The sequence below is a fragment of the Orbicella faveolata genome, unplaced genomic scaffold (genome assembly GCF_042242905.1).
Source record: "Orbicella faveolata isolate gen_17 unplaced genomic scaffold, um_ofav_v1 contig_46, whole genome shotgun sequence".
NCBI lineage: Eukaryota > Metazoa > Cnidaria > Anthozoa > Scleractinia > Merulinidae > Orbicella > Orbicella faveolata.
In genome coordinates this window covers 11,265,721-11,287,382 of record NW_028301576.1, presented here as the reverse complement: position 1 = coordinate 11,287,382, position 21,662 = coordinate 11,265,721, and the positions used below count along the sequence as shown (strand labels likewise).

Genomic DNA, 21,662 nt, shown 5'->3' with positions numbered 1-21,662 from the left:
TTTTCTCCCTGCTTTTTTCGCTCCATCATAAGTCCCAGCTGAGTTCACAAAGGTTGTTTTCTTCCTTGTCAGTTTCCATTAACTTACTTACTTACTTATAAGAAAGACATTCAGATCTTTTCCCACTTATTTTGACCAAAAAATGTCCGGACTGTAACGGGCCCAGGTTTACACCCGATAACCTGCATTTAAATGCTCTAATCGGGTTTTGCGTCGGACGTCTCTGCGACCACCAAAAGCAATAATCCATTCACAAAAAAAGTTAAACGCTATTTAGCTGCCCAGGTGAATTAACATGAATGTGAACAATTCATCTCAAAAGAGTGCATTGGCAAAGTTGGTTTACTCGGTTTTCCGGCGTCCAAATTTAGTTACGTGGAATAAAAAAAAACGAAGCCGTCGCTCGAGTCACAACCGATTTATTGTGTTTGTTACGTGCAACGTGATTCACCCAAAAATTGCTGTTACTGTTACGTTTTCGTTGTTGTTTATCGAAAATGCGTTGTAAATAAAACACCCCCCCCCCCCAACATAACTACAATTAAGTCCAATCAAATTATTTAGCGAATAGATTTTACCTCTGATGTGAAAGATGGTAAGTTAGTTCTTACCTCGTCTTGGCTTGTTTTAGGTTGCTAGCAGTCGCAGCCACCAGCACACTAAAGGAAAAAAAAAAACCCAAACCGATTTGAACGATGCTGCGATAATGCTTGAGCCTGGCCACTTGCAAGAAAATAGACCAATAATGACTTTAACTTTTTATGTCAAATTTTATTGAAGAACTGTCAAATACACCCGCTATCTTTTGTTCTCAATTATAATTTTCATTGGTCAATTTTCTTCCAAGTGGCCCGGTTCAAGGACCCCAGCTTTAAAGGGCCCTGGTCAGCCACACCTTTCTTTTTGTTTGCATGCGAGAGTTTGGCTATCATATTTTATTCGGAGCATGTGGAAACGAAGGAAATCACTATCTACTAAAGATAATTAAACATGCTTTCAGGAATACAACTTACAGTAAAGCAATAAGATTTAACTTCACCATGCAATATCAATAATTTCAAAAAATGGGGGAGGCCGACTAGGGTCCTTTAAAGTCACAATGAACTTTATATCACTTTTGTCGCTCTAATGACATGTCATTTTAGAGAAAAATTGAATACTGTGCTATTGAATATATTATTGAGGCCCAGAAAAAATATGTCACTGAACTAACGATGGTCTGTATTTGCAAATTACTGGTTGAGTTTAGGAGAAGTACGTTTGATCTTCGGTTTCATTGCACCTACAAGTAACTGTATATTTACAACACAATTCATGCTAACTGCACTCACCATTCGACGATCACGGGAAGAATGACTCAAAAAACTATCGTCTTCGCGTTTCCCTTCCATTGATCGAATTGCGCCCTGCACAAGGCGTTTCATCGAGCCTTTGACATGATTGAGGAGACCTAGCAAAACAATAATCGATGAAATGCTCCGCGCAAAAAGGAAAACGGTCGGTTTGGATCAAGTTCTTCGGACGTGAGGATACAAATCAACACTACCGCGTGGAGGAGAATTATGCTGAGAAATTCCTTTTCGTGGCTTTGATCCGTTGTTGTAATTCTACACAACTCAACGGCCAGCTGGTATGTTTTTGTCATAGACGATTTGCGTTCTAATTTCGATCCTCTTCGTCTATTATTTATTATTATTTAAAAGAACACGCAAACCCTCACTCTCGGCTTGCCAAAGTAAACCAAGTTTCGCTGTCTTGATTGGATAACGTCACTTCCCCTCCTGCCCCAACTTTCTCAGTGGTTCCCGGCCACATTTGAATTTTGTAATGGTGGGAAGTCAAAGACAGAAATTGTCGCTCAAATAATCTTACTTTTCTTGGGCATTAAGACTTGAAACTTGGCATGGTATTTATTTAACATAAATACTCTTGATTTATCGAAAAAGAAACAGAAGTAATTTTTGATCATAGTAGCACTATAAGGCAGAGCGAAATAAATATACATTTGATTAGATAACCCTGAGCTTGCTCTACAAGATGACACCGTTTTATTGGTAGTGACACCATATGACGTCAAATGACGTCATTTGATCCGCCATCTTTGACCAGCCATCTTGGATTTTACTATTTTTTAAAAAAGTCTAGAAATAACCGAAATTAACACAAAATCAAACTAAAATGCTTATGAAATGAATAAATTCATGAATTTCTCCAATTTCATGAAGAAAACCGGAAAAAGCTACAGAGTTACCTCAAGAAAAGCTTTGGTCAGACCTGCATGGAATTTGATGGTTGCCATGACAACGTCATAAAAGATGAACACCCAACTGACATAGCAGAATTTTGGGAGAGAATTAAGAAACAGCTACTGAAAGTTTCAGCCACTTAGAGTAAATCGTCTTTTCAAAACTTTGGAAAATTTTATGGAGGGGGGTGGCAGCCAGCCCCCCCCCCCCCTCCTCCCTTGTACGTCCGGGGATCAACATTGTGTATAATTATACATTATCTTCGGAAGTATATAATAAGTGCAATTAAAGGTTACTGTCCCAGCGAAATACCAGCCATTTCCAGCCGTGAAATCACGCAATCTGAAGGATAAGTAATAAACTATAAAACGTATAATTATTTTAACAATACGTTGGTGAAGGTGTGGAGCTGTTCACCAACGTATTGTTGAATATAAAAACTCTGCGATCGGTTAACACTTTTCGACAGCCCATGGGGATACGAGCCTGTTAAATATCGGGAAACCTTCGGATGGCTTCTAATAGGTCTGATTAGGCCCGATGCAAACACACGCCACAAACAACTACATTTCAACATGGCGGCCATACAAGAACAGGGTCCGCCCCTTTTTTATTAAGCATGCGTAACAAAACCGCTGACCAATACATGACAGAGCCTCCTCAAAGAAAGCCAATTCCGCATTCTAAAAAAGTCCCAAGCAAAATTTGATTGTATTTTCTACGAAATGCTTTTCATCAAGGACCGCAATCCCAGTCTCAACACGCAGACTGATTCTATTCGCGCAAAACTCTTCGTTTAAGGGAACATTCCATCACCTACTGTCTTTTAAGTATTTAAACATTCTTTATCATTCACTCTTTGACTTGATAATGACGTTAGTCAAACGTCGAAACGTCGTCAACAAACTTTTAATATGCTATACGGACTGTTTTTTTTTTTATCGTTTAATTATTATTTAAGCAAGGAAATTAACGTAAGTAAAGTAACATGACGTTTCCACCACCTCATGTCATCATTGTCGAATAACAGGAAGTCGTCGAAACGTCATGTTACCTTACTTTAAGTTTGTTATTATTATTATTATTATTATTATTATTATTATTATTATTATTATTATAATCATCGTCCTCACGTAATGTTTGCTTAGAGTCCTTAGGGCTGAGACCAAATCATGGTCCTGGGACACTAGGGGATGGCCAGTTTTTAGCTTGATAGCACCCTCCTCAAAATGTGTGCTGTACCTAGCAAGGTTATCTTTTGTAGTTCACTGATGCTTATTTGGCCGGGAATTCTTCCAAGGTAAGTTTCTAGTCCCTGTTTGATAGCCCAAGTGCTCCAAGGATAACTGGTATCGTTTTCCCCGGGTAATTTTCAAAGACTATGATTCATCCTCTCTGTCTTTGATGAAGCATGGGTTTCTAATATTCCTTTTCTTTTCACTTGCCCGAGCTCTTTGCTTTTTCAGATGTGCCAGTGGAATTTTGCAACACTGAAAACATCACATGGAGAGGCCAAATTAGTTATCATCGCAACAATCCGCTCACGGATTAAAATTTAAAATTTAAAATTTATTTCATTTTGTCTGTTTAAAACTCGTCACATACCCTGTGTTTCGCGGGAAAAAAATTAAAAACCCAGCGCGCGTCAAAAACTATATTTTTTCACCAGGAAGTTAGCTCGGAACATATACAAATTTATATTCGTTTGAATCGTCGATGAAATGACCTTTTCGGGATATTTTTTCCTTTGGGGTCAACAAAATCCTCCGATTACAAAATCACGCCGAACCCACACGTTGCAAAAAAAGTCTCTTCAAAACCCTGATTTTGAAGCGATATATCACTTTAGTGTTAATAGCTACCACACATCGGTAGAACGTAAATCTATTCCTTAACAATCCAGCTTTATCGTGTTATAATTTCAGCGAAATCGAACAAAACCAGAATTAATTAGAATTTTTTTGCGACCTCACTTCTCAGACTTGACCCAACAAAGGGCGCTACGGTCGCCCATAGCAACCGAAAAACACGGACATAACAAAGCCGACGTTTCGGCCAAAAAACTCCAGAATTATCACCTGAGAGCTTAAACTTGAATGGGAACATCATTTTCGAACTTTTTTCAACTGATTTAGACGAAAGAATGGCCTCGGCAGGCTAGAAAAAAGACCGAGAGAAAAAACAGAACAGGACAGCATAACAAGCCGATAATATTTCACCGCGTGGCTTTCGGCACGAAAACGAAAATACAGCTTACTTCTGGATAAATTCAGCCTTAGAAGCCAGCAACTGGTCCCAAATTACTTTCTGTATCCTTACAAATGCCCTGACTTCCATCTCCGAAAGATTTTACCCCAATTTTGAGCAAATAAACATTTCGCCGAGAGCGTCCGCCATTAGGTTGGCTTGCATACTTAATTAGCTAACTTGCCAAAAATCTCCCGAGGGGGGGATATGACGAAAAGAGCAGAAAAATGGCCTGTTATTGGCTAATGATGAGATCATCCCACTGTCCAAATTTGGTGAGAATCGAAAGTAACGCCAATTTTCTGTCACGTTTTCAATCTATGGTCACTGGGGTGACCAAAATCGAGACTAGGGTATGCATTGAGTTTTAATTAAACTCTTTCAACCGAAGGAACAGAACGAACAGGGCCGAAATACTTGGCAAAGGAAACTGAGAAAAACGTGATGACCTTCACCTGCGTGGCATTACACGTGAAATGAGCATATGGTAATTTTTTATTAAAATCTCGACGCGTTTCGTCTCGATAGGTAGTATTATAGATATTATAGATGGTATTGACAGATTTTACATCTTTTAAATTTAACCAAAAGTTCCAACAGCCAAACTGCAATACGTGAAGAAAAACCAAGACATGTTGAGACTTTCAGGATAACATTTCGACAGTTAGTGTATACAGTTGCGATGTAACGTCAGGGAAATGTTATGTAACTCGCTGAATCACTTCGATGTGAAAAAGCTTATCTTACCCCCACTAGTCCAGGTATGTCATTATTATTATTATTATTATTATTATTATTATTATTATTATTATTATTGTAATCATCATCATCATCATCATTATTATTATTATTATTATTATTATTATTGACATATCTATATCTATATCTATACTGAATGTACGAGGCATCTAAATCTGCATCCGTGACAATTTATCTCACAAGAAGGAGAAAACGGATTGACGTGAAATACTTTGATTACATAAATTTGGGTGCATTAAACACAGGGCGGTACCAACACTGAAAGTAAGTCTCAAGAGAGTCTACATTCCCCTGAAATGAATGTACCCATGTTTCGCGGCTCTGTGTTTATCTAAAAACAGTTTTGAGTGCTGCTCCTTAAATCCTGAATCGATGTGAGTAGCCGGCAAATTTTTGCACTCGGGACAAAAGACAATTCGCACGAAATATTACTAGACCTAACCTGCTGAAATAGACGGCAAATTCAATGATAATAATATGCAGGTATCGTATTCACATGTAGCTGTACTTAATTTGCATTTTGTGACTACGTGTTATTGTTACCTCTGTCACGGTACCCGAGAGGACGGCTGTCTTACGAGATTACAAACCAACGAAGGTAGATTTTACTGATTTTCTTTTCATTTTTAATTTTTTTTTTTGATTTTTTGAGTTACGGAAATGATGCCCGAGCTTGCTGATCACATAAAACCGTTTCTATAGCGAAAATTCGAGCATGGCTGTCTACGAAGACAAGTAGATATAGAGTAGACAATAGGTTTGATCGAACGATAGAAATCGTGTTTCAAGCAACGGACTTGCGGTCAAAAAATTCGAATAATCAAACTAACAATCTGACGGACGATTTAATTTGTGTAATTAAAGGGAACATACCTGGACTAGTGGGGGTAAGATAAGCTTTTTCACATCGAAGTAATTCAACGAGTTACATAACATTTCCCTGACGTTACATCTCAATTGTATGCACTAACTGTCGAAATGTTATCCTGAAAGTCTCAACATGTCTTGGTTTTTCTTCACGTATTGCAGTGTGGCTGTTGGAACTTTTTGGTTGAACTAAAAAGACGTAAAATCTGTGAATACCATCTATAACATCTGTAATCCTACCTATCGAGACGAAACGCGTCGAGATTTTAATAAAAAATTACCATGTGTTCATTTCACGTGTAACGCCACGCAGGTGGGGGTCATCACGTTTTTCTCAGTTTCCTTGCAAAGTATTTCGGCCCTGTTCGTCCTGTTCCTTCAGTTAAAAGAGTTTAAACAGACAAAATGAAATAAATTTTAAATTTTAAATTTTAATCCGCGAGCCGATTGTTGTGATGATAACTAATTTGGCCTCTCGATGTGGTGTTTTTCTGTGTTGCAAAATTCCATTGGCACATCTGAAAAAGCAAAGCGCTCGGGGAAGTGAAAGGAAGAGGAATATTAGAAACCCATGCCTCAGCAAAGACAGAGAGGATGAACCACAGACTTTGAAAATTACCCAGGGGAAAATTACCATATAAACACCAAGACGACTCATGCCGGACATCTTGGTTTGGAAATTACGTTGCATGGAAACGTTACCTTATGGATTTTTAGAGGATAGAAAGTAAAGTTAAGAGCGAATTATTTTACAGGAAGAGCAAAGTCTTGCCCGATTTAGTGGTTGTTTTTAGCACTGAGGCTGTTCATGATAGCGCTTAATCAAATTTAATTTTCGCATATAAAATAAGGACCGACAAAAGGCCTATTTAAGTATCTAGGACGAATATCATGGTACTTATTTTTCATGAAAATTGTTTTCACAAGATCTCTTTGTCTTGGAAGAAAAGTAATCTATTGAACGCCAACCAGCTTTTAAGACACGGGGCGGTAGCGCCAACGTATGCATTTCTTGAAGCAACATCTGTCTACCACTGTTAAAGCTAAAGTGGACTCGGGGCTCAAAGTCATTTTATTGTGTTTGCAATAATCAACGCAGATTATGAGTGAGAAATACCAGATTTAAATTACAACAGGTTTAAAAAGGAAAAACTCGAGTAAAATTATCTCGCCCACAAAATGGTAATATTAAGCGGCGAAAGTAATTCAGGTCGAAGTCGAAGTGGTATCATCTTTGCAATATTAATGAGGGCCACTAGTTTATATTGTGTATCACCCTCATTAAATAACGGCAGTACTGACTGACTGACTGACTAACTGACTGACTGATAACTGACTGACCCTCGATAAATCGGCCGAAGGCCTCTCCCTATTTCTTCCGACTTTTTTCGATTCTTTAAGTAGAATATCATACTTTTTTTTAAAGATATATTGTAGTGAGTTTGATTGCGCCTGTTGCTTGAACAGCACTATACTAAACACGTAAAGATGGCTTTGTTTCACCTTGAATTTGTGAAATTTCAGTCGTATCTATTCGCTTTCGACGGTCCGAACTCCTGATAACTCGAATCTTATAGTAATACTGATGCATGATTTTGTTCAACGCTTCGAGTTGCCGGGAGTTAGATGTGTATAAACACATAAAGATCTATCATTTTCGTAATAAATGCCTTTGTCGTGTTATCGTCTCAGTACCCTATATAATCGTTTTGTTACGCTACACGTTAATGTATCTCGTTTCAATGTGCAGTCGCAGTTGCAGTATGTTGACCAACGCATGCCTGGTGTTACTCGCCCTTCTGCCTCTCGTGGCGCGGTCAAACGAAATTAAACCCTGCCCTGGAGACACTAGGGGAGACAGGTAAGCTGCTTTTCGAGTATTACGTTATTGTTTTAGAACAATCGAGTTTCAGAAGTAATCCGGGATTGCTTTGGGTTTGCTTAAATTCGCTACGTGGATGGTCCTGACCACTCGCGCCCCTTTCTCAGCAAATCGCATTCAAAGCCAAAACCAATCGCGGCTTGCTCACTCATGTTGTCCCTCACTTTAAGCTGTGTGTGTGTTCTCACTCACAAAAAATGTCATGTAGTTTGCCCTCCCATTATATGAACTTAATATAGCCTTTGTAACGTTTTCATTCTTTTTATTTCCACTTATTTTATTCCTAACATATTGCCATTGCTACACAGCATATTTTTTATCGTAGACAGTAGGTCCACGTCAGCCTCTGGCTGCGTTTAATTTAACCACCTATAACAAATAAAGTATGTACGTATGAATTCATGCATGTATGTACGTGATTACTTTGGTTTTTGGTTTGGAAACACCCTCTAACAGTTACGCAATTAAAAGTTAATTTGTCATTCGTAAGGGCGTTGATAAGTATGCAATATGGTCAACATGAATCATTGATATACTCCGAATTGCAAATCGATAGCTACAAACACCGATTCACTGAACTTTCAGGGGTATGACCAGATAAAGTTAAATGTAAGAGCATTTCCAATATTTATTACTGTGGTAACATAGAACTTTAAGGAAAAGAGCTCATATATACTCTCCTCGGGAGAAGGGTTAACAGCGTTAAGAGCGAGAATATTGTTGATAAATTCGATTATTTATCTTTTGATAGGCGCTGCAATCACGATCCGACTCATCGAGTTTGTGCCAAGATAGGAGTTACAGGCACATCTTTCTGGGAATTTACAGGACAAAGATCTTGGTGTGGCTCAGTGAGTAAGTATGCCCTACTTTATGCATTACAAATTTAATAAAAAGAGATAATAGGCTACCCTCGTTATACGCAGTAATTCCTGTCTATTCCTCTTTATTTTGTCCAGTTAGACTGAAAGTAAGAGAGAGGTTAGTGCGCTATCAGTGAGGTACATATGGTCTGTTTCGTGGCTGGACTAAGTTGTGTGTGCGTCGTCTAAACAGAACATTGCAGAGAAGTGTATTAAAAATTCGATTTACCGGAATTCGTATTTCATATATAGCTCACACGTCGACATCAACTCAAGTACATGTCAAAACTCACGAGTTAATTTTTCTTCAGCTCCTACTCATTTTCAAATTACAGATTAGTGAGGATGGCTGCCCATTTAAATGAAAATAAGCATGTTTTATTATAATATTAAAGGCTGGAGCGAATAACTCATGCGTCTTGAGAGTCGCTTGTAAACTACTTCTCTACAACTAGAAAGGTCAAGAAAAAGTTTGGAGATTTCCAAATTAAATTGACTAAGTAACAATGAGAGCACAGATTCCGAAGTTGTAAGAGAGAGTTCGCTTCGCACCAATTGGTCCAAATAGAATCTTACCCTTCAGCTTTCTCTGTTTCCTCTTAAAAATTCAAATGCGAATCTCTTCACAAAAACACTGCTGCACTAACGTCAAATTTCTTGTTTATTTAATTATTTCCGCCATTGTTAGTGTTAATTTTGAGGCACAAGGATGATACCCATGATGGCTCAAATGAATGGAAAACTTGCACATATGCAAATTTATGTTTGTTCCTGATATAGGTAACTACGGTGATCAAAATGATGGAAAGCTGAGATGTCCTCCTGAGAATCCAACTTGGTGCATTTGTAAGTGGGCCACTGCAAAATGGATCAAAGGAGAGGGTTGCAATGAAGTTAGTATAGGCCACTTTTGAATTTCGTCACTATTATCTACCCACTGCACAATTTCAGAATGAGACGGCGGAGAAGCTCAAGCTGTCCCCCCCTTCCTCCTCCTCCTCCCCTCCCCCCACCCCCTCCTCTCTCTTGGATTTTCTCATGAAGCTCAGTTTTTCTACAGTCGGGAATATTCATCTTTAATGAATCCTTTTGCCTCGTCTTTTTTTTTTTTTAACAGCGCATTCAGTTTGACTGCGAGGCTACCGATGTATGTAACTTGAAGGTACGGAATGAAACTTTATCATTGAGCTTACTTTGTGCGCATGTTCATTTATCGAATTTGATGGTAATCAAAACCGAACCGTGAAGCAAATGCCAAACAAGGTGCGTCAGGGTACTAGTTGTTGTTGTTGTTTTTTTTTTGAAGTTAGAGGATTTACCACCTCCAGGTCCTGAATCCTATCGTCTGGTGCTCGATTAAATTTTGGCGAGATCCTGTACTTACTCAGTCGGTTGAGGGACGCCCTTGATTTAACGCCATCCCTGCATGAATAAGCACCTTGCGTGAGAGCAAAACAAAAAACAAACTCGAAGGTGCACAGTCTCTGAGACTGCGGCGTTATTCCTGGGAATGTAACTAAAACACGCGTTGGGTGCAACGTTTCTGAAAACAGCAGCCTCGGAAACGAATGTTTCTCGGTTCAAAATGCTATAGTTCCCTTCTCTTATCCAACTCTTACACTCTGATAACGAAATGTGCTGTAAAAGCTGAACACTTTCCAACGTATAGCACGCTCGTTCAAGTGACAAGTCCAATCTTTTCCCATAAGCTAGAGTGGACGGTTTTTGAGTGGACGGCGCTTATTTGAGGCGAGTTTAAATGACTTTCCCTTTCACTGATCGGATTTCATTATCAATAAAGGTCGTGAAGTCTTTTTGGAGTTTCCATGTGCTGAATCACACTCAATAAATCTTCCATTCTCTACTTCTCAGGCTTCCTACTTCGATGGTGACGTCGATTTGAAGCCTGCTCATGATTGTATGATGCAGAAGTGCAAGGAACAGTGGGATGCTTGTCCGGACAGCGAATCTCAGGCCAGGTCCTTTCACACTCGAGACTTTCTAGAAGCTAGAAATCTACAATTTTAGACCTTGTGTTAACTGGAGATCAGAAGCGCAGGAGATATTTGTCAATAGCTTAGTGTAGAGATGTCATGAAGTAGGACTGCAATTTGGATCTCAATGAGCACTGTGCTTACGGGTGTGTTATTATTTTAATAAATGCGAGTGTTTCAAAACATAACTGATCCCCGGCCCGCTGTTATTTTGATATCACTTTCTCGACGTCTTCGGACGTAGCTAAAGGATTCATTGAGTGCAACGTAGAAGAGACAATTCGCTTTGTTTCCTCTACAAGTGGTTTTATCACTTACTCTTCTTGGAGACCTCCAAGAAAGACTGTATAGGGAATGATGTTCCCGGAGTGATTTTGTCATGCTTCAATTTCTCTAATAAGCGCGCGAATGTATTAGTATATATAAATTTACTTTTTGCACCGTGTCTTGAGTTGGGAATATTTGTTCGAAATGTTGGCTGTGGTGTTTCGCGAGCAATGCGTGGAATGGTTTTTTTGTCGGCAAGTTGGTATTAAGTTCCCATCGGGTACATATCTATTGCTTAAAACCTTCGCTGTCGTCGATATCATTCAACACTACCTTGTTTTCTAAGCTAGAGCGGCATTACAAGTGCAGGTAAACTTCATGGACCTTATCCGCCTTGATTTTCCGTTGGCTCTGTCATGGTGTGTATCAGCAAGTTCTCTAGGGGCTTCAGGCAGACTGCTCTTCTTCGAAAAAAAATCTTTTTGGTCCTAGGGATCGGGAGAGGAAATCTTTGGGGAAATAAAACTGCGATTGTGAAATGAATGAGCTAACGCTTAGCAAGAAAATGAAGAAATAAAACAACGCAGAAATGAATGCATACATAAATGACAAAATAATTTATGGATAACTGATAATCTTAATCAAGAGATTATCAAGGTAAGAGAGTGAATCCCCATATAGACCCTCTACGGTGGCTGAACACAGTTTTTGATACCTGTGTTTCGCTCACCTTTTTCTTTAAAACCCTTGATCCTTTGGTCGCCAAAGACGACAACGCTCAAGTTAATAAAACAAACTTCGTTTTTATAGTTTAGCCGACGTATGTGCCGTTACCATGGCGAGATGATTAAATATAAACAGGCATTTAAAATCGCTTTTGTTTATTTGCAGAAAATCTAGGAATTAGATTTTCTTTATCATTTGCATGCAGCAAACTTGAACGATGCTCACAAGTTAACACTATTTGAATAATAGTTTAACAGAGAGATCCATTCAATTATCCCTTGTTGACTGGAATATCTAGGATTTTCTTTGCTAAATTTCAGTTTTTTTCAAGACTCCAATTTGTTCTTTCCTAGAGAATTTTCGTTCCAAATTTCGTGAAATTCTAATGAGTGGTTCTCAAGAAATAGACCTATCTCCGAGAAAGCCATTCCGCATTGAATCGCAATGTTTTGCTTTACTACGCATGCGCTATATTTAACCGGGTTCTTTTGGTAACAAGGAAAAATCTGAGAATTGCTGGGTTCTTTGCATTGTTACCTTTTCTAACATACCTTTCTAATAAAAGATTAAAACCATAAATGAATTGTATTCAATTATGAAGAAAAATAGCACAGATAGCGTGTGCATTGTGCAAATAAAAAGATCGCTGTATCGACGACATGTTTATTTTCTGTAATCCTTGTGCGCGCTGAATCACATTAGCGAGAGCGCGCGCGAAAACTGTGTTCGGCCACCTTAGTTATTTTTAGAAATGGCACGTGGATGTTATTCGCGCGATACGTGGTTGTTTTCGTGGAGACGACAGGAAAACAACAAAAGCGGACCGTGCGTCCTCGATAGTTTCAAACGCACAGTCGAATAACAGTAGGAAAAAGAGCCCAAATTCGTTATGTGGAGGTAGTTCTAGCGAGTACGACGAATTTTCCAAAGGTGAGAATTTGTGAGGTTTCGTCCGATTATAATTTAAAGACAGCCCACGCTAAAGTTTACCTTGAGGCCGGCAGAAATTCAATTCTTGTTTTGCTTGTCGTTAAATCTACTGGCCAAAGAAATTCCCCGACAGGATCACCGCTTGGGATTGTCGCTTGCGCAGCAAAACCTACGTACAAAGGACACCAGAATGTTAGCTATGAAGATGGACGACAAAAGTTTGCTTCCTTTGGAGTTCAAAGAACATCTCGATGATTGAGGATTATACTTTTGAAAGAAGATTTTACATACTTAGTGCAATTTGCTGATAACTGCACTCGACGATTGACCACCGAAGAAACATTTCGAAGAAATCCTTTTTCATCTCTTAAATGCATCTTTTCAAGCGTGAATGGAAACAGTGATATTTTCTCTCTGTTAGCATCTGCCCTTTAACTGCTGGTTTTTTGTTTTGTTTTTGTTTTTATCCATTTATATGCTCACTGTTGGTATCACCACCAAATCTGCCAAGGTTATAACAGTCTATTAGGAGTTAAAAGTAGTGGTTTCAGGTACTCCTTGGAATATTCTGATATCCAGCGACTGTTCGTACAGCACTCCTAGTGAGTGTTGATTTTCCCACCAGAACAGATCTCTCGTATATATCTTACAACAAACTATAAAACATTTTATGACATCTTGTAGACAGGACTTCTTTCTAACTGATCACGCCTGAGTTATGATTTCAATACTAGTTGTAGGAAATCAAAGCAACACACAGAAGCCCAAGGGCCACCAAACTGGATGCAGCTTATTGCTTGCTATTTCTATAAAGTGGTGAGTAATGAACGGAAATTGATCTAAGTTTATTTAGAAGGTCAGGATGGAATTAACATGTGACTGATAGCTGACAAATGATCAACTGAATTTCAATCGTTAGTTGAAAAATCACCAAAAACTAACAAATAACTTTAAAAGTGTGAGCGATGTAGGTGGAAAGTACAGTTGCTGCGTTTTGAGCGGGAAAACGATTAGAGCCGTGGTGGGCGGGGCACATAACGGCGGGAAACAACTGATAGCTGTGACTTGTGAGTTAAAGGACATAATGGCGGGAAAACACCATACCAACACATCGGTCAACACTGAGCGTTAAATCACATTCCTGATAACACAAACAAACGTCTCTTACAGGGAATCGAGTATAAAGAATGCTATACAATATTGTATGTATTTTAACTTGCAGGTTGTTCTTAATTTGCTGTTAGAGTACATAGAGCTCAGAGGTCTTCATGCAGTGGACTTCTTCCTTAATCTGGATAAAGACAACAGTAAGAAGATCTCAAGAGCGGAGTTTATAAATGGCGTCAAGAAAGCTGGCATTCCAGTGATAAAAAACAACTAATAAAGCTTGTCCGAATTCTTGACACAGACAAGACGGGAACATCGACTATGGAGAAATGATCGCCATTAAAAAGGACGAAGTGTTTGACTTTTATCACAAGAAGAAGATGTGCAAGAAGGACGACCCACAACTGCAGTCCTTTACGAGCGCACAGCAAGAGAAGCCGTGACTAAATTTTTGTAGTAATGTAACTCTAATATTAACTTTTAGGTCACCTAGTCTAAAAAGATTGACCCTGATCCTCTACATGAAACATGTAGATAGGAGATAGAAATACACGAAAATATCCGAGCAAGACCCTATTTTAATAAGTTTACAGTAGATGAATATGTGCAAGAAATTAGGCCAAGTCTGTTATCGTTTTTTTCCCTAGAGGTTTGGTTATACCTGAAGAGTTAAACCATTTGTCGATGATTAATCACGTGGCGCTAAGCTGGGCATTAGAACCCCTACCTGTGCTACTCTTCCAGTGAGTAATAGTAATAATGGAAGCATGAAACACATATTAGAGGCTAAGAGGATTGTAAAACATCCCCCGTAGTGCTTGTTTGAAGTTAATCTCTAATGGATAGCTTGAATTAATTCGAAGTTTTTGTCTTTTTCTGCCGAATAATTTCCACTAAATGTGCTTGATTTGGCTATTGCAGTAAATGACCACGTAAAAGTTGGGTATTGGACCCTTTTAGTGGTCATGGAAAGAACATCTCAGAAGCAAAAGAAAAAAAAAAACAAAAAAAAAAAAACAGTCCTCTAAGATTGGTTGAATTGTTAAGAAATCTAGAAAAAATCATATATTTACCTACGTTGGATTTCATACAGTGCATTGTCTTTTACGTTTTTATTTAGTTACTTCAAGGACCACAGTCAATCATCACGCATTGCGGGCAGATACTTCGTCCGCGGCATTTTCTGTAATACAGAAATTACGTATCTCCCGAACGCAATCGTTTTTCTAATTATATACTTGATCGAAACCCGTTCCTTACTCAATACTTGACTAAGAAGACACTTACTTTACCTCACTTAGGTACTTACAATACTTTTTTTTCACTTGCAATTCAACACATTTGTTGCTTAAATACATTTCTTTATTACTTACTTTACATTACCCAATTTCTATTATACTAATGAACCATTTTATTCACTTGAATATGGGTAACTTGACAAATCTCTGATTTTACACTCTGAAACTTATCTGAAACAATGAGAGTTTTCTTAGCTCATAATAAAGCCATAGCTTGTGATTTTGTCGAACCCTTCTCTCTTCATCTGCCTTATGAGAATTACAACTTACTCCTCTATCGTTAACGTGGTTACTCCGATCCCTGTCTCATTAGCTGTTGCGGCTTTCTCTGCCCGTACGTCTTCCCAAACTTCTTGGTGCTCCCATTGTTTTTTCTTCTTCTCTCGATCAAGATCGATGTCGAAAAATTTTCAAGATCTCACAAGTAAAAATGAGTTTGAATTATTTCTGTAATCAAATAGATTTACGGGGGCAGGGAGATTTCACCGAGGTCTAATGCGTACTCGTGAAGGACCACTCATAATAACGCTACACCTTTCCTACTTTGAAAGCTAGTCGATATACATAAAGAAAAATGTGTTGTTTGTTTTGAGGTTGTGGTTTCAAATAACACCGTGGTGTAGTATCATCTTTTGAGATTTCATGTCACATCAGTGTTACTTCGTTTCTCCTCTTTTGCCCTCTACACTGTCTTTTGCACTCAGTAACCGTTTGCGCACGACTTGAAAAAGTGCAGTTTCCTTCACACTGGCGCGAGGGTTCCCTTCGGAGGACTACTTCTTTTAATGCATGTCGGAAATCTTTCTTTGCCAATGTGCACAGGACTGGGTTTAACAGTGGAGGAAGGAAGCCGAGAAATACTAGTAGACGCTCTATCGACACTGGCAGAGGAGAAAACGGTGATGATTCCATGTGTGCATCAAGTACCATCAAGAAAAATGGCAACCAGCAGCGGGCAAAAATCACCATTGTGATCAGCAAAACGCTGCGTCCTCGCCGCTCTTGAAGTAATGATCGACAGCTGGGCTGCTGAAGATTCTTGTTCAATTGACGATCAGTTTTGTTGCGTTTAAACGAAATGTAGAATATGTGTCCATAAATATAACACATAAACAACAAAGGAACTGCAAAGAACAGCGCGATACAAGCTAGGCTGTACTTTATATCAATATCTTCTGTTCTACTTTCAAATTCAGTTAGCGCGGCTTCGTCGAGATTGTGCCAAGACAGTTGAATAACAGAACCTAGAAATGACAACAGCCAAATGGAAAAAATGGAAGCGATAGCTCGCCATTTTGTTACAATAGAATGATATTTCATGTCGTGAACTATAAACATGTAGCGATCAGAAGCGATGAGCAGAACATGGCCGACTGAAGAGATGGCGGTGAATCGAAGAAAAATTGTGGAAGAGACGCAGACCATAATTATGTCTTTCACCAAACAGATGGCAAGAAGAGGAATTCCCACCAGACCTGACATGAGATCTGAAATCGCCAATGAAGTAAGAAACATATTTGTAAGCGTTCTCAGTATTTTCCTTTGGCAGGTCAAGAAGATGACGAAGCCATTGACTGCAACAATCAGCAAACACATGAAGAACAGAAGAACAATCAATGGCGGAGGAAGAAGCGTGTCTTCGTTTCCAGCTTCAGTTTCATTGCTTGACCTATTGTTTTTCACACAACTTGTGTTGCAGGTGCTAAGCCATGCCATAAAGTGAGGCATGTTTGTAGAGAATCAACCAGAAAATATACTGGATATAAATTTGAAACGAAGGCCGAAGTTTCTGAAAATAATTAAACAAAAGCACTCTTCAAAGTGTGCAATCTAAACACTGAATATATTAAGATAATTTTTTTTTTTTGCATGATGTTTTGAGATACAAACAACACGTTTTCGTAAATAACAGCCTCGGGCCTCTTTGATAAATAAAGGCAATCTCGTATCCTATATACGATGGGAGCCGTCAGTTAAAATTTATTACTAATAGCGTTTCACAATAATGAAACGCAAAGAAAAGACGGAAGTGTAGAATGATCTTTTAGCCAGCACAATCGTGAAAAACATGCTTCTCTTGAATTATATCAAGCTAGGTGAATTGCATTAAGTTTGTAGGCGCCATCTCAAGCAAGCTGTACTATCTAAGTAATAAAGATTTCAATTGAGATTCGAATAACGGATTTTGGGAACAGGAATCATTGCGATAAACTTGATAACGTGGGCATAATATTTCTACTAACAGTATAATTCTACGCATTTATTGTGCAAATTACAGCCATGGTTGTGAATGTAGAAGCTTAGACCGTTCAGCATTTTCTTCTAAAGTACAAAGCAACCTGAATGGAAACAGAAAATTGAAACATGGATAAGAGGCTTCAGTTGCGACATAATATGCCCCACTGCAATATAATTATATTAAGTTGAAAGTTCTAGCTTCGGTGCCATCATCTCAGTTATCTTTAAGAGTAAATACAGGGACAAGCCTTTTCTATGTGGATGGACTTCAAGCGGATATCCTTTTAATTTGCATCCTTGAATTGACACTTGTAACAAAAGACAATTTCATTCGCTTTATTGTGAGTTTCCTTGCCACAGCATAACGTTATAGGCATTGCCGTGCGACCGGTGCCCCTGAGGAATCGTGACTGATTTTGTTTTGACTACGAGGAAGAACAACGAAGATGGAAATATTACTATTGATGGTTTTGCCGGCAATTTGTCTGGGATTGGCTGGCCAGTAAAAATGGGATTTTCACCGTAATGAAAGCTAATGCAGTACAAACAGATGAAAACTATTACGTAAATATTGGTTACGATATCGATATGGGCCTCATTTCTTGTTTTTTTCACAAGTTCACGTGGTACCTTTTTTTCCGTTTGTGGCTTTCGTGGCGGCTCGCAGGAGACGGTGGTCAGGCCACCGATCATGCAAAATAGAGCACCTGTCCAAGCAGGGTTAAATTCTTGGAGGTTGCGCACTTCGGCTTTTTTAACATTTAATGTGTGGATATTCCCAGCCGCAATGGGAAGCTTAAGAGGATGCATGGCACGATTCACTGCTTCGATATCCACAATAATTGACGCACCTAGTAGCAAAAACCTTTAAGTGATTTTTCTTTTACTATGAGGTGATCGGGGGCATCCGTGATGATCCTTTAAGATAAAGCGAAACGCCTGACTCGCACCAATATAGGTCACGGTCTAAATTATTCTAAAAGGACTGGTAATGGGACCTCCAAGTGCACTTCGCTTAATGTGGAATAACGCCCACAGTGTCATGGTCAGACGCAGGAAAGCCTTTTTTGTCAACGACGACAAATCATCATCATCATCATCATCAGTCCTCGTCACGCCATCGGACGCGACAAATCGTATGTGTAAAAAATTCCAGATTGATATGTTTTCGGAGTGCCTAGCACTAGTACCGCCTTAACTATGCTTTACCATACTGACCGCTGCGCTCCGTCCGTACTGCCATTACCTCGGGCCAATATTGCCCAGTGCGGCCCTTACGCTTGGTTAGTAAGAGGTTAATCTGTTCCAGTCTTAATGTTCAGAGAAGACAGATGGGTCACAGGGCTTAAGTGCAGTTTCTGTAGCCTGAAGCGATCAGCTGTATTGCTCATCCTCTTAGTCCATGGGCCAAGACCCCCAAAAGTGGTTTTTTTGTACCATGTGGAGGGACCAGTGCTATCACGTATTTTCTCAATCTGCAATAACTGAAGTCAATTTTAAGGTATGATAGCAAGCTTCTATCAGTAGCTTTCTTGCTCTAAACATGTGATAAAATGACGTCATCTAAACTGCCTGATGACCACGGATCCGGTTAACAGCTTCAGATTCTGAGCGATGTCCATCGTGCAATTCTCTTCAAACAACATTTTATACATTTTAGGCCCAGCAGAATATGACATTGATTCAATTGCAAAAGAAGGAAACTTTTTTTAAGGTTGTCTTGTTGCCATGGAGACGAAAATGGTCGATGAGTCCACAACTGAAATAAAAGTCACTGAAAATAAGGCTTTTCACTTCCTAATTTTAAAAAATAACAACTGCAATATACGTTGTCAAAAAGTTCAATCATGTGTAGATCACTCTAGCACTGGCCTGGATTAACTATTCAGCTAATGAGTTTTAAAGAGCTCCCTTAACGAGTCTTCTTTGTCCTGATATCATCCATTCTGAAGCCATACCAGTACCAAACACATTGGAAACTTGTCCTTTTCGCGTTAGTCAAGCATCATTTTCACTTTAATGTAAACAAAGACTCATGTTTAATTTCAGACAAAAATAACAGCTAAGTTATTTTAAAGCATTTAGCGGTTGCCATGACAACCACAAACAGTTACTCGATACATTAAAGAGAGTATTTCATTCGAAACTAAACCTTACGAATGTAAGAGTATGTATAAGGACAGTTATTTCATATTTTTCCTATGGTTATGAGATTCTTACGTTTCGCTTTCTTCATCGTCATTGTCGTCAACGGATAACACATCGTCGTCATCATTTGGCCTGTTTGTGCAATCTTGAAGCCGGCACATATCAGTACATTTCAGCCCATTGACAATGCAGGAGCACGATGGAAGTTTGCAGGACCTACTGCACTGGCAAGATAGTAGTTTTAGAACAGCTTGCGAAGCTGGCTGACCACCCATCCAGTCTACGACCAGCTTGTCGTCTTCACTACACCAGCCAAATCCCACTGGTGATGGGATGGCTGGGCATCTTTGTAAACTTCGTCTCCAAACAGCAGCCTGGTAGCTTGCTCGTAGCGAGTGTTTGTGCAGCGTATCATTGCAGGGTGGCAGCTGGTTGGAATCAACGTCTCCTCTCTTCAAACAGAACAGTCGATATCGCAGCTCCTCGATGTCGCTTGTCCCAGGGTTGCTGCAGTACATGGCACATGTAAATTTCTGAAGACTATGGTACAGGTGATCAGACATATTCCAGAACATACCCAAATGCTGGAACATCTCTTGAAATTCAACATTTTGCTTTACAATTCGATAACCTGCAACCTCTCCCCGTCCGGCAAAAGCACTAACAGTGTCGCACCCTATGAATGCATGAAAGCCCGGCAGTGATCTGCATACACTTGCTCCAACCCTCTCAACTACTCTTGAGATATCGATGTACTTGACTCTGGTCTGTGAACCACTTTTAATGAATACTGAAGAAGGAATAAAGCTCTTGAAGGCCAAAAGAAGTACCAACACATCAGTGTCTTCTGATACTGTGACGACCGAAGCAAACCTCGATTTAGCTGCATGGGCTGCATGTAAGAGGATTCGGGTGTCAGCCTCCTCTTGGGTTGATTCGAGCTCACTGATAGGTTGCATTATTCCAGACGATAATTGGTAACATGTTTCGCCACACGTAACAACCAGAGTCTTTCCAGATAGCTTCGCTGTGTACTTTTCTTTCTTCCACTCGCTGGTTACAAACATTATGAAAGCTTGTTTGTTCTTTGAGCTACACAGGAATCTTCTCCATTGTTTAACCTTGTGTTCGGCTTGAATATTGCGGTATTCGCTTCCTAAACCGTCACCCCTGTTCTCTCTTTCGGCGTTCTTTATGGATTCCTCTCTGTAATCGTCGAAGACGACATCAATCCTGTCACTTGTTCCACCTTCGTTTAGAACTCTGCAAAGAAGAGTTTCAGCAACTGCGGCAAATGTCTTCTTATCACCTTTCAAACACTGGACAAGAGCCATCCCATCTATTACACATGCTGAGGGTTGGGGAATGGCATCTGCTACTTCGACATTTTTATGCAGTTCTTTAGCCAAGGATGCTTTGTTTGTCTTACGCATTAAGCCATCTGCGGTAGCTAATGACTAAGGGAGTGGTCCGAGAGGATGGGATAACACTTCTCTCATCTGTAAGTCTCTGCTCTCTGCGATGACAATCATTTGAGCAAACAGTCTTCTGTCGGCCCTGATGATCACTTCTTGGTTCTTACCAGCTTTACCTGATACCTCCTTGTTCAAGTGAGTAAAAGTCTTCAGCTTAGCTTTGGTGATTGAATCATGGAACTTGACTTTGGGTGGATTAGACCGAAGTCGTTGCTCTCGGAATGCGTTGTAGGCTTCCTCTCCTTTATCTTTAGCTTGTAGCAAGTCGTGCTCTACATCAGGAGTGGCAACTTTTCCTGTGGAAAGACAGACGAGGTCTTGAAGGTCAGGGCTGAATGGGTTGAGCCAAGTGTTTTGAAGAATTGACACTATAGATTGAACATCAGCTTCATCTCTTTGTATTCGTGTTGGTTGCAGATCTTTGTGTTGGGAACAAGAACTACTGATGTGCAATATATCTTTGAGTTGCCTCAGGAAGGTGCTCCGGTATTCAGCGACCAGGTAGAATTTGTAGGATTTCACGTGCGAATTTTTAGTTTTGCTTGCCATTTATGTATGCAAATTACTACTATTTAAACGCTACGGTTTCCTAGCGCGCCAATCTTTTCAACGTTT

The 21,662-nt window shown here is 39.4% G+C and overlaps 3 protein-coding genes across 3 annotated transcripts; 1 reads left to right on the top strand and 2 right to left on the bottom strand.

The window, feature by feature from the left end:
• Positions 1–5,757: 5,757 nt before the first annotated feature.
• LOC110052587 (uncharacterized) lies at positions 5,758–11,046 on the top strand. The gene is made up of 6 exons (XM_020758728.2): positions 5,758–5,850; positions 7,870–7,980; positions 8,753–8,856; positions 9,645–9,757; positions 9,982–10,026; positions 10,737–11,046. The coding sequence occupies exons 2-6, from the start codon at positions 7,883–7,885 to the stop codon at positions 10,890–10,892; spliced, it is 516 nt and encodes a 171-aa protein (XP_020614387.2). The 5' UTR covers positions 5,758–5,850; positions 7,870–7,882; the 3' UTR covers positions 10,893–11,046.
• A 3,939-nt stretch (positions 11,047–14,985) lies between these two features.
• LOC110052490 (beta-2 adrenergic receptor-like) lies at positions 14,986–17,409 on the bottom strand. The gene has a single exon (XM_020758618.2). The coding sequence runs from the start codon at positions 16,912–16,914 to the stop codon at positions 15,832–15,834; it is 1,083 nt and encodes a 360-aa protein (XP_020614277.2). The 5' UTR covers positions 16,915–17,409; the 3' UTR covers positions 14,986–15,831.
• A 1,412-nt stretch (positions 17,410–18,821) lies between these two features.
• LOC149098369 (uncharacterized) lies at positions 18,822–20,636 on the bottom strand. Its single transcript, XM_089278208.1, has one exon. The coding sequence runs from the start codon at positions 20,529–20,531 to the stop codon at positions 19,641–19,643; it is 891 nt and encodes a 296-aa protein (XP_089134334.1). The 5' UTR covers positions 20,532–20,636; the 3' UTR covers positions 18,822–19,640.
• Positions 20,637–21,662: the final 1,026 nt, after the last annotated feature.

Bases quoted from the DNA above. Each gene is read 5' to 3' on its own strand.
- LOC149098369 (XM_089278208.1), bottom strand. From the start codon at position 20,531: ATGCAACCTATCAGTGAGCTCGAATCAACCCAAGAGGAGGCTGACACC.
- LOC110052490 (XM_020758618.2), bottom strand. From the start codon at position 16,914: ATGCCTCACTTTATGGCATGGCTTAGCACCTGCAACACAAGTTGTGTG.
- LOC110052587 (XM_020758728.2), top strand. From the start codon at position 7,883: ATGTTGACCAACGCATGCCTGGTGTTACTCGCCCTTCTGCCTCTCGTG. The intron at 9,758-9,981 runs GTTAGTATAGGC...TTTTTTTAACAG, and splicing joins AAGGAGAGGGTTGCAATGAA to CGCATTCAGTTTGACTGCGA. The intron at 10,027-10,736 runs GTACGGAATGAA...TCTACTTCTCAG, and splicing joins CCGATGTATGTAACTTGAAG to GCTTCCTACTTCGATGGTGA.